The sequence below is a fragment of the Erinaceus europaeus genome, chromosome 19, assembly GCF_950295315.1.
Source record: "Erinaceus europaeus chromosome 19, mEriEur2.1, whole genome shotgun sequence".
NCBI lineage: Eukaryota > Metazoa > Chordata > Mammalia > Eulipotyphla > Erinaceidae > Erinaceus > Erinaceus europaeus.
The window spans coordinates 17,388,578-17,401,307 of NC_080180.1; the positions used below are offsets into that span (position 1 = coordinate 17,388,578).

A 12,730-nucleotide genomic window follows, 5' to 3' on the forward strand; every position below is an offset into this window, starting at 1 on the left:
TTTTACATTCCTATATTTCAAATAAATGAATTTAAGTTAGATCATGGAACTTCATAGCTTAAAAATGGGTTAAGAAATTATTTGCAGGGGGCCAGGCGGTAGCTCAGTGGGTTAAGTGCATATGGCGCAAAGTACAAGGACTGGAATAATAATCCCAGTTTGAGCCCCCAGCTCTCCACCTGCAGCGGGGGTCACTTCACAAACGTTGAAACAGGTCTGCAGGTATCTATCTTTCTCTCCCCTTCTCTGCCTTCCCCTCTTTTCTTGATTTCTCTCTGTCCTACCCAACAACAATGACATCAAAAACAACAATAATTACCACAGCAACAATAAAACAACAAGGGCAACGAAAGGAGTAAAAATGGCCTCCAGAAACAGTGGATTCGTGGTGCAGGCACCGAGTGCCAGCAATAACCCTGTAGGCAAAAAAGTAATAATAGTAATTGTAGGGTCAGGTGGTAGCACAACCATTAAAGCACACAAGTTATCATGCAGAAAGGTCCCTTCTCCCTCTCTCTCCCTCTCTCTCTCCCCCCTTTTTCTCTCCATCTCTGTCATAATTAAAAGAAAATTTTAAAAAGGAAAATAAAATGACTGCCAGGAGTGGTGAATTAGTCCTATAAGAACAAAAGCCCGACAATAACACTGATGGGGAAGAAAAAAAAATGAAGGGAAAAAAAAGAAAAGTATCTAAACAAGTTAAGAATATTGCAAACATGCACATAGATTATTTGATTAAATCTTTCAAGAGAAAATTATTTTGTAATACTCATTTCAAAGTTAAATATAAATTTGTTGAAAGCAAGTTCATGCATGTTATAATGGAATGAGTAAACTAGATTTTACCCAGGTAAAAATAAATTGCATCACTGAAATGTCACAGTTATTGAAATGTATTGATGATTCTTTATTTGCTGACATTTTGCATTAAGAAGGTGACCAAAGGCATACAGAGAATTCTGACTTAATAATTACAGTGCAGTATTCTAATGGATCTCATTCAAAATACACTGAGAGTTGGATTATTAAAAATAATAGCTGTTATTAAATGAAAATTCATGCTACTCTACACAGAGAACTACACAAAGACTCGCAAAGTCTTCCGGCATCAGTGTAAGGATGATCTTTTTTTTTAAGACCTAATTCAAATTTTGTATTTGTATAGTATAGTCAAGACTATTTTCAGGGATCATTTCTATAGTTCGTTACTAGTTGTAAAGTACAATAGAGAAATTTTATGAAAATGTGAAAGTCATTCATGCCTAGCTCTTTGTGATTGTTTTATTTCACGAACCCACATGAACCAGGATCTCTCACTTTTATAAAAGAGTAAGTTTAGAGAGTCGGGTGGTAGCGCAGCAGGTTAAGCACAGGTGGCGCAAACTCAAGGACGGGCATTAAAGATCCAGCCCAGGCTCCCCATGTGCAGGGGAATCGCTTCACAAGCAGTGAAGCAGGTCTGCAAGGGTCTGCCTTTCTCTCCCCCTCTCTGTCCTTCCCTCCTCTCTCCATTTCTCTCTGTCCTATTTAACAATGACAACATCAATAACAACAACTATAATAACTACAGCAACAATAAAACACCAAGGGCAACAAAAGGGAAAATAAATAATAATAAAAATATCCACTAGAATCCTGGCAGCAATAAAACTGTTTAACTTAATATAACAAAATAATAATTGGTCAAGTCTATAACTTTGACAGAAAAGTAACTTTATTGGACAATTAAGTTCTTCCTTCTACCCTTCCCTTTGTTTCCCTTGCTTTCTTCTGTCTATCCCTCCATCTTACCCCCTTCCTTTTATTTAAAATACAGACGATGAGAGAATTCTAAAATAAAACTTTTGATTTTACAGTAGACAGGATATAGCTATTCTCCTAACAGATGGGTACGTTGACATATGATTGTGGGTAAAGTTTGATAATAAACATATTTGTGAATGATTAAGAAAGGATTATGAAATTCCAGATCAAAAAACTCTTGATAAATAATACACATAATAACTACTATGTCATTGGATTTCGGTAGTCACAGAAGAACTCACAGTTTTGTTAACTCCTTGCTATGGACAGTTATTAACTCTATGCTGTGACAGGTGTTTATCAACTGGAAAGTATTAAGGGCAAGCTTATTAAGATTTCTGCTGAAGCTGGGGAGGAAATGCAACAGTAGGGCACGATCTTGCATACAAGAGGCCCCAGGTTTGATACTGGAACCACCAGTAGCCAAAAAAGCGAAAAAGTAGTAAAAAAAGCAAAAAAAAAAAAAAAAAAAAAAAAAAAGGAGAGAAAATTCGTTGATGTGCCTAGCATCTCTGAATTCTACCTGTTCAATAAATTGTGCCGTGAAAAATTATATGATAAAATAAATCACAAAAGTGGGAATATATCTTTCCCAATTTTTTCTGTAATTTTAAGTGCAGGTGGTTTTGACTTGTATTTAATAACGATTGGCCTCACTCTAACTTCCGCATATATGAGGACTTCTTTGTGTAGCTTCTTTTCCATTTTTTCATCTCCTGTTTGTAGTCTTTGCATCTTAACTCTTCATGCTAGTTTATCTTATCATTTTGGCTTCGAGTCTAGTTTCTGTGGAACTCAACTAACTAAAACACTTGTGTGATATGAAAAGGAGAAAAAAAATGTTTTTTTTTTTTTTGGTTATCATATAAGCAAATGTGTGACAAACATAGTATGGGGAAAAAACACCTTTACAATCTCAACATCCAGAGATTACAGTTTTCAGAAACAATTTTAGTGTATTTCCCCATTATTTTAATTAATAAATGCTCCTTCTGAATGTGAAAGTACACACACACACACACACACACACACAATTTTACAGACCTCTAGTACATGTTACTAAGTTTTCCTGAAGGAAGCTGTCACCGGGTGTAAACTCATATCAACTCTGTATGTACCTATTTCACTTCCATCCAACATGAACTGAAACTATTGAAAATATTGATTCACTATCTCAAATTTGTGTTTCCTTTGTTACCTTAAAGTTGAACCTATTTTTGTAGACTTGTGTTATATGTATGTTTATAATAAATTTTGTTTTCTAGTCTTTTGCTTTGTCTGAATTGGGTTTACTGAAGAGAAAAAAATCAATATATATCAAAAACTTTTGTCTGTCTTTTTTTTTTTTACTTCTTTGAACCTCAGCTTCCTCTCTGACATTATCTTTCTCTATGCTCTTATTTTCTGGTAAGCATTTTATACCTACTATTGCTCAACTCTGTGTTCTATTATTCTGTATCTAGATGCTTTGAAGGTTGAGAATCGACTCAAAAAGGAGAGAAAGCAGAGAAGGGAACTGTTTCAGTTGATCCCCCATTCATATTTATCCTCAGTGTCTGTGGTACAGTTGTATATTTAAGTCCATATATTACAATGATAATTCTGGATGCATCAATATATAGATATATACACTTACAAAGATACATACACTGTTACACACACAGCATGATTTATCTGTCTGGCATGGGTATAGACCCACATAAATGTATATATACTTAAATGCACCATAAAGGACTAGGAAGTTAGTAAACTCAGAGGAGTTCTTGTTTCAGATTATGATTCACATGTTTATTAATTTTTTTTCCTCAATCTCCCGTGAATATAACAGGACTGAAGACAACAGAAAAGCCCATGCCTCCAAATGCCCCCTCACCTGCTCTCACCACTGCATTCTCACTCGCAAGCACCTCTGACAGAGAAAACTCCTCAGAGACCACACCTCCTCCCAGCCCAGGCAATAGTTCTGCTGAAATACCCCTGAGCACTTTGGGTAATGATAAGAGTTCCAAAAGGGTTGGGATCTGGTTGACTCAGAGAGCTTAAATGGCTTCAGGGAAGCTCGTATTTGTTTGTTTTAAAATTCTTTATTATCTTAATTGATTGGATAGAAACAAGCCGAAACTGAGCGGGAAGGGGAAGATAGAGAGGGAGAGAGACAGAGCCCTGCAGCCCTGCTTCACCACTTGCAAAACGCCCCCCTCTGTCCCCTGCAGGTGGGGACTGGAAGCTTGAACCTGGGTTCCTTGTGCATTGTAACCTGTGCACTCAACCATTCTGCCACCACTCAGGCCCTTGATTTATTTATGTTTAAATCTAAAGTTATCAGAGCTACTTTTCTTTAAATTATGTGTGTAGGTTCATTGCATGTGATTTTACTAAAATAGAATGCAGGAATCTGAGTATTATGAGGGGTGAGGTGAGTATGAAGACTTGACGGAGTAAGGTAATGTGTGTATGTTGTTAGGGAGCCCTTCTGAGTAACACCAGGAGAGAGGTAAGTCTCTCTTTTTACTCCAGTGGCCACACCAGCGGGCAGGCATCTTCTCCTGGCTCCTGCTACCTTAGGTTTTCTGCAGTCTGGACAACTGTTACCTCAAAGTAGAGTCTTCTACTCATTGTACCTAACGCTAATAAAACCTCATTTTTTGGCGGTCAGGTACTTAAATTTCTTCCAGGGATATTTGCATTATTTAAACAAGTGATTCATCAGTGGTGTTAATCTTAGTGGTGAAATTGAAAGTTGAGGGTACATCAAAGTGTTCTGTATATCACACTTCTTCTTCTAGTGTTTGCCCTTCTTCTGTAGCCAGTCAACAGCATCAGGTTAAGCCTGATGTAAAGTTTCGAGACCTCCTTTGAATCTGGAGAGGTGGCAGTCGTTGACTATGTGGGTCATAGTCTGTCTGGAGCCACAGGGGCAGTTCGGATCGTCTCTGGCTCCCTAGTGATGGAACATAGCGGCGCACCGGCCATGGCCTGCTCGATAGCGATTGAGGAGGGCCCAATCATAACGTGCTAGGTCAAAGCCGGGTTGACGCTTGCAGGGGTCTGTGATGAGGTGTTTGTTCTTTACCTCAGCTGACTGCCAACTCTGTTTCCAAGAGACTGGAACAGAGAAGTTCAGTGTAGGCATAGGGGACCAGATTGGGTGACGAGACGTCAAACGTTGAACAGGGTGGGCAAAGATATCCGCGTATATTGGCAGGTCCGGTCGAGCGTAGACGTGGGAAATGAACTTAGATAATGCCGCATCCCGACGAATATCTGGCGGGGCGATGTTGCTAAGAACTGGCAGCCATGGGACCGGGGTGGAACGGATGGTTCCAGAAATTATCCTCATGGAGGAATATAATTTGGAATCGACCAAGTGGACATGGGGGCTACGAAACCATACTGGGGCACAGTATTCTGCAGTGGAATAGCATAATGCCAGAGATGATGATCGTATATCACACTGATGAAGTTCATCAAGAACATTGAACAGTTAAATGGTCAATGTCTTCTATTCCAACTGCAAGACTGTAGGTTCCTGCTTGGGACCTACACATGTATTTGAATCTGTTGTTCAGTTGTAACAAAAGAATGTGAAGATGAGGATGTTGCATCTGGTGGGACATTTCATATTCAACTTTTCTGTTAGCTGATTAGTGTCACAGTTTTCCATTTTTAAACTTTATAGAATTACCCACCCCCCCACACATATATACATACATTCCTACCTCTTTATAATTGTACAAATTTCCCCGAACATATTAAAGTCATAGAATTATACATGAAGTAAAATATGAGACATGGTTTAAAATGAAATGATCAGAAATAAAGATGAAGAATTTTAAACTTCTAATTTGCTCTGGTACAATAATACTGATAATAGAATTAGATTGGAACTCTCCTTATTTTTTAAAATAAAAGAAAATTTGTTCTCTAGAAAAATAATCTTGCTGTTAGGTGAGACTGCAGTTATCTATTGGAACAAGTGTTCAAACACATAATATTGACATTATGTAATATGGCTTATAATGACAGTATATGCTTGCTATAAAACATCAGTATACAAGCTTATCTACCTATATATGAAAGTATACATACATAAAAATGTTTCTTTAGTGACTTTTGTAAGATGATGGGGATACAGTCTCACACTGTTCCCACTGCTAGAGCTCGGCTTCCCATTCCCTCCACTGGGAACTGAGCTACAGCAGTTCTCCCAAGACTGGAGACATGGGTTAACTATTATTTCTACTGAAAGTATAGATACTTTACACAGACATATGATAAAAAATATATCTTCACAAGGTGGGGAGATAGCATAAGTCTATGTTCTCACTTTACTTGTACTTACAAATAAGTATAACCAACAAACAACATAGTCATTTATTTAAAAAATATTTATTTACATCTGTGTAAGATACAGTAAAGCTAGAGCACTGCTCAGCTATGCCTTGTGGTGGTGCCAGGGACAGAACCTGGGACCTCTGTAGCCTCAGACAGGCAAATCCTGTGCTCTAACACTGACTTGTCTCTCTTCTTCCCTAAGTAGCACATTACTGCATCAGAATCTACAATAATTATATCTTAAAACCTTACTAAAATTTCTAAGTGCCTCTCCCTATTCTAGAAAATAGCTGGTATTCACAACTAGAAGACCCAGTTGCAGTCACTGAAAGTGTTATTCCAATAGTCTAAATCATTACAGTGTGGGCTGGGGAGACAGCATAATGGTTATGCAAAAAGACTGTCATGCCGAAAGAGGCACCAAACATGCCCTATTCAATCCCCAGAACCACCATAAGCCAGAACTGTAAGGGTTTTTGCAAAAAAAAAAAAAAAAAAAAAAAAGGAAGGAAGGAAGGAAATAGAAACCACAACTTCTAAGAAAGAAAGTAAATAGAAAACACATTTCCCAAGTTTCTCTTTCTCCATGGTTAGATACTTTCTGTTCTCACAATCTTACTCACTCTTGCTGTGTACAAATGCATCTCCACATTTTCTCTAACATGATGAATTTATTAAAACCTTGCCATTTAAAATATCTCATTTTGATCACCAATAGAATTTTTTCATCACAATAAGCATCTTTAAACACATTCTGTTCATAATATATATTAGATGTCTGTCGTTTCTCTTGTCCATCCTTCTAATTCTTCCTCTGTGCTTTGTAAGGCATCACTGTGTATCGGGGGATTCTTTTCTTATACTGCTTACACGAACTGTATTTTCACTCCTAGTCTGTAGAGTTGGTGGAAAAATTGTAACACCTACTAGTGACTTGGAAGTAAACTTTCTAGCCTGAGAAACTAAATCCTGACAGACATGCATTTTAATAAATTAGTAAAGATGGAAAACATTTTCTAGTTTGGTAAACAATAATCGCAGTTTACTTCTCCTTGCCGCCGAGTACTTAAACGTGTCACCTTCCTTGGGAAAATACTGATAAAATGATCTCACTTTCTCACCTTAGATGTTACCACGGCACAGACACTTCACCTTTCCACGCACGCAATCTCGCAGACGCCCCCTACTGGATCTTACCCGCAGACACCCAGCAGCGCAGCTGCCCTTACCTCACTCGCACACACCCCTGCCCAGGGTGGGAATGCTTCTTCAGGTTTGCTAAATCCTTTAGTCTTGTGCAAATAGGAAGCGTGCATGCCGCGTGTTTGTGCTAAAGAACGCTGTAAAGGAACCCCGTCACTTGTTCCACGTGCACCACTTACCTGCTGATGAACTTGGAAGTTCTTACTTTTCACAGTTACTTTCCTAGTTTCCTTTAGTTTATATGGCTATGGTCCTTGTCAATGGAGATGAAATAATGAATGAGTTATAAGAATACAGGGGAAATCTGCTCAAGAGAAAATAGTAATTCGGGGGCCGGATTATGGGTGGCCGACTGAGCACTCACGTTATCCTCAAGGACTCAGGGTTGGAGGCTCCGGTTCCCACCTGCAGGGGACATGCTTCTTGAGGGCTGAAGGAGGTCTACCAAGCGTCTCTTTCTCTCTCCCTCTCTATCTCTCCACCCCTCTCAATTTCTGTCTGTCCTATCAAATACAATACAATACAATACAATACAATACAATACAATACAATACAATACAATACAATACAATACAATACAATACAATGAAAAAATGCCACAGGGTGTGGTAGATTTACAGTGCCAGTACCCAGACCCAGAATAATAACCCTGGTGGCAATTAAAAAAAAAACAGAGAGAGAGAGAGAATGGTAACTCCAAGTACTCTGTGTTTTATATCTTGAGCAAGTAATATAGCAGACTGAAATTTTATCACTTGTAGTAAAGAATAACATACATGAATCTTTTTTAAAATTCTCTTTATTTATTTATTGGTTAGAGACAACCAGAAATTAAGAGGAGGAGGAAAGCTAGAGAGGGAGAGTGACAGAGAGACACCTGCAGACCTGCTTCACCACTCGCAAAGTTTTTTCTTTGCAGATGGGGCCTGGGAGGTCAAACCTGGGTCCTTGTGCCCTGTAGCATGTACGATCAACCAGGTGCACCACCACCCGGCCCCCCATACATGAATCTTAAAGACCTCTTACCTAGTAAAACTATGCAGGGTGCTGGGGCTTGAACCTGGACTGCTCACATGGTAAGGCACATGCACTACCAGGTGTGTCATCTTTCTGACCCCCACAGGGCCCCCTTTATCTGCAGAACCAACCATGTTTGCAGGTTACAAATCTCATGGTCACTCATAAAAACGAGCCACTCAAGTGCCTGAAAAGTAACAATACGAATGGAAGAGCCCCACATTGGTGCCTTTCAAAAGTGATCTTGAGGGCCAGGAGGTGATACACTCAGCTGAGTGCTCATATCACCATACACAAGGTTGGGGGGTAGAGCTCCCATTCCCTACCCACAAGGGAACACTTCACAAACTTTGAAGCAGGTTGGCAGGTGTCTATCTTTCCTCTCTTCTTCCCTGTTTTGCCTTCCCCTCTCAATTTCTCTCTGTTGTATCAAATAAAAACATAAAGAAAAAGAAAAAAGAAAAAAATGGCCGCCAAAACTGGTGGCTTTGTAGTACCTGCATTGAGCCCCAGAGGTATCCCTGGTAGCAATTAAAAACAAAATAGTGATCTTGCTTTAAAATTCAAAGATGAATTCAAACATATCAAACAAAATAAATATTAGTATGGACTACTGCATGCATTCCTTTAGCAGGAAAACAATTGCAGGCAATCTACAAGCTTTGGTCAACTGAGAAAAGAGATGGTCTCACTCCCTACCTCATCCCATCCACTCTGCCTTCTATGGAGGCATGGTAGATGACAAATTTGGAGCTTTTAGCAAATCCACAGATGAAGTTATCTGTGGCCGGAGCCATAGAAGAATTTAAACAGAGAGCTTATGGGGACTGATTACTACCTGAAGGAGCCCATCATTTTGCCCTGGCTAAGGAAACCTCCTCCCTCCCCCACCCCTGTGACTAATTTCACTAATTCCAAAACACAAGGTGTTAATTACTGTAGTCAAAGTAGAAAATGCCTCTCCCATCAATGCAGGTAACTACTTGATAAGGGGAAAGGGTTTTTTTTTTTTTGCCACCAGGATTGTTGCTGGGTCTCGGTGACTGCTGGGCAAAGCCCACCATTTCTAGCAGCCATTTTTTCCCTCATTCTTTCTTTTTTGTTTGCTTTTTACTTTCCCCTTCATTAAAAAGAGAGAGAGAGAGAGCCAGAGAGAATTTAAAAATGCTGAAAGAATAAAGAAGGAGAAGGAAGCAGAGACATCTGCAACATTGTCCTACCCCTCATGAAGTTTCCATGTTGCATGCAGGAACCAGAGACTTGAACCCAGGTCCTTGTACATGGTGACATGTAGACTCTACTGGGTGTGCCACCACCTCACCCTGGGAAAAGTTGTTTCTGTGTGAAGAGGGAAAGAGGGGATTTGGGGGAGAGAACATTGGGGGACTCAGAATTGTAGAGGAATGAGAGGAAAGGGGTAAATGGAAAAAAGAATGTGAATACAGGCCCAAAGTAAGCAAGAATAACTTCCAAACTCTACAGAGGATCAGCTTTCTGTAGGCAAATATATGTATTTTTAAATATTGAAAACCTTCCTATTCTTTTCTGCTTCTGTTGCAACATGCCTCTGAGGAGGCAGACTTCCGGCTGTCCCAGAACCGCAGGACTGATCTTTGTATTGTTCATTCTGTCCTGTCACCTCCATTTTGAAATCTTGTGACCTGTGAGATGAGCTGAGAAACTCAAACTCAAACTTTTGAAAGACGCATCTTTCGTCTTTATCAGTGGAATGAATGTGTGCGTGAAGTGAAGGCGTTCACACACTCTGTGACTTAAAGGAGTGTGTGTGTGATGACTTTGAAACCATTTTCTAAAGGTATCTGCATGTGTCAGTACAGAAATGCTGAGTCTGACAGAGATGCAACATCAACCTCATATCATAGAACTGAAGGCGGGGGGGGGTGGCAGTCAAATAGCCAGTGACCAAGCTAACCCACATGGGAATTAGCTCATATTTCTTTGCTTTTGCCATAAGAAACAGCATCGTGTTTGTCATCAAGTGGGTACCTGATGAATCTATATTGTTACCTGTGCTCGATTCTCCAAGTGTGGGTCTGGGGGAGGGGGTAGAGAGGACATAGCATGCTTTAGGTGCTTTGAAGCATGACAATGAAATGTCTTACCCCAAAACAATGTCTACTCTGAACTACAACTCCTGATTCTATACCAGTTAATGAGCTTATATGTGATTGAAAATAAGGGGATAGTGTTAGTATAACCTGAAAGTTTTTGAGTCCCATCAGATTAATTTTTTTCTAAAAGAGGAACTAACTAGTCAAAGTAGAATTGTAATCTTAACCTGAAAAGCCTAACTCAGTCACTAGCCATCAAAAACTCACTATTTTCAGAAAATTAGAGTTGAATATCCAGTGATCCCTCCCCAAAGAAGTGGGCCTTGTTGTAGGATCTTATCAGGTTGCAGATCACAACTCAACCTGTTACACTCAGAACTTCACTCCCATCCATACAGTCTCAGCACCAGGAAGCTGGCTGGCATCCCATGCTACCCTACTGATTTTTATTTTATTTTATTTTTGCCTCCAGAGTTATCGCTGGGGCTGGGTGCCTACAGTCTACAGAATCCACCACTCCTGGAGATAATTTTTCCCATTTTTGTTGCCCTTGTAATAATAGCCCATGCTGATGTTGTTGCCATGGCTGTTGTAGCTGGACAAGACAGAGAGAAATTGAGAGAGGAGGGGATGACAAAGAGGGGGAGAGAAAAATAGAAACCTACCGGCCTGCTTCAGTGCCTGTGAAGCCACCCACCTGCAGGTGGAGAACTGTGGCTTGAACCAGAATCTTTGTGCCAGTCCTTGTGCTTCATGCCATGTGTGCTTAACCCGATGCACTACCACCCAGCCCCCTCCCTCTGAAATCTTTTTATTATTAGTTAAGGTAGCCTTCATCCAGGAGACTTGCCCTCTGTAGGCTCTTCCATCTATCCCTGAATCCCCATTCACTTTTGAGATCTGTGCTCTGATTGCAATGCTGTGTAGGTTTCAAGTTGCTCCCTCTTAAACTTCTTTCTCCTTTTAATCAGTCTTTTTGACTCACATTTCTGCAGAAGGCATGTACGGTAGAATAGCAGCAGTGCTTCATTGCTTTGACTATCCTCATGAAGGTCCTTGCCTTTGTCTGGCCTGAATGAGTGACAGTTGCCAATGGCCTTTCTGATTGCAGGTGGCCCTGGAGTGAGGATTGCAACCAGTACTCTTCCTGCAGCCACAGAGACCACACCACTAGCCACCCCCAGTCCTGCACTCAGCAGCCCAGCTGCCTTACCTCCACGCATCTCCAACACCACCTCCAGTGTTAACACTTCAGGTTTGATAGCGATGTTCTAAGAGGCTCAGGCCGTGGGTGGGTAGCACAGTGAAGACTTAGAATTCCAACGCAGTTTGTTTATTTCACACAACTCTCAGGTTTCCTACTTCATACTTTTCTTTTCTTTATTATTATTTCTTTAATTATTGATTCTAAAAAGGAACTTGCCAGCAAGCGATATTTAGGGGGCAGGTTTTATTTTGTTATTTACATTATAAAAGTTGATGAAAAAAGAAAAGAAACATAGTAAGTTTAAGGCTTATTTGGCCTGGGATCAAATCCAGTCACTTCAAGTTCCTCTTTGGCTTCTGCATAAGTTACTAATGCTATGTGTCAGTTTTCACTTCCGTAAAATGAGCAGAATATCACTAAGTAATGAATGTTACCAAAGAACAACTGGTTTCCATATTAAGAGATCAGGTTTATAAGAGTCCTCATTAAAGCGGGAAAGAGTAGCTTGAAGAGGATAGCTTATTAGATAGGAATCACATCAAATTTCCTCTCAGCCTGCACCAATAGTTTGTTCAGTTCAAACTATTCTTAAAATTAGTCATCTAAACGGGCCATTTTTAGATAGACTTTTATTCATTTTTGCACTTTAAAGACAAGCAAGTGTCAAATAAAATTAAAGCACCTAATGCAAAGATTCAGTCAGGGCATTGTCTTTGCTAGAGTTTTTTCCTTGGTCTTCAATAGGACAAACTTGCTAACTTTCATTCTTCTGTTCATTTCCTTGCAGATCTCTCCACTCCATCCACTCTGAGCACTGCAGCAAGCACTTCCGTAATAGGTGACAATCTTACCCTCAGTCATCACGCAGTCATAACAGCACCTCTTACCTGCTATGCACTCCCAGAAGACCTTCTACTTGCTCTACTCTGGGTTTCTCTTTTTGATAAGTGCAATGAAGCCTTCTCATTGGGAGGCCATGTCAAAAAGCTCTCAACTATGTTAGCAGTACAAGAACTAAAGGGGCATAATAATGTGGATGTGGGCTTTGAAAATATTCAGAGAAGTGACCAAATATATTAGGATCTTTCCCTGA

The 12,730-nt window shown here is 39.9% G+C and overlaps 1 protein-coding gene across 1 annotated transcript in view; it reads left to right on the plus strand.

The window, feature by feature from the left end:
- PTPRC (protein tyrosine phosphatase receptor type C) overlaps positions 1–12,730 on the plus strand; it is a 126,366-nt gene that overhangs the window by 52,119 nt on the left and 61,517 nt on the right. The window contains exons 4-7 of the mRNA XM_060178505.1: positions 3,632–3,793; positions 7,265–7,411; positions 11,542–11,685; positions 12,425–12,475. Coding sequence (XP_060034488.1) covers positions 3,632–3,793; positions 7,265–7,411; positions 11,542–11,685; positions 12,425–12,475 — 504 coding nt within the window. The remainder of the gene's footprint in view (positions 1–3,631; positions 3,794–7,264; positions 7,412–11,541; positions 11,686–12,424; positions 12,476–12,730) is intronic.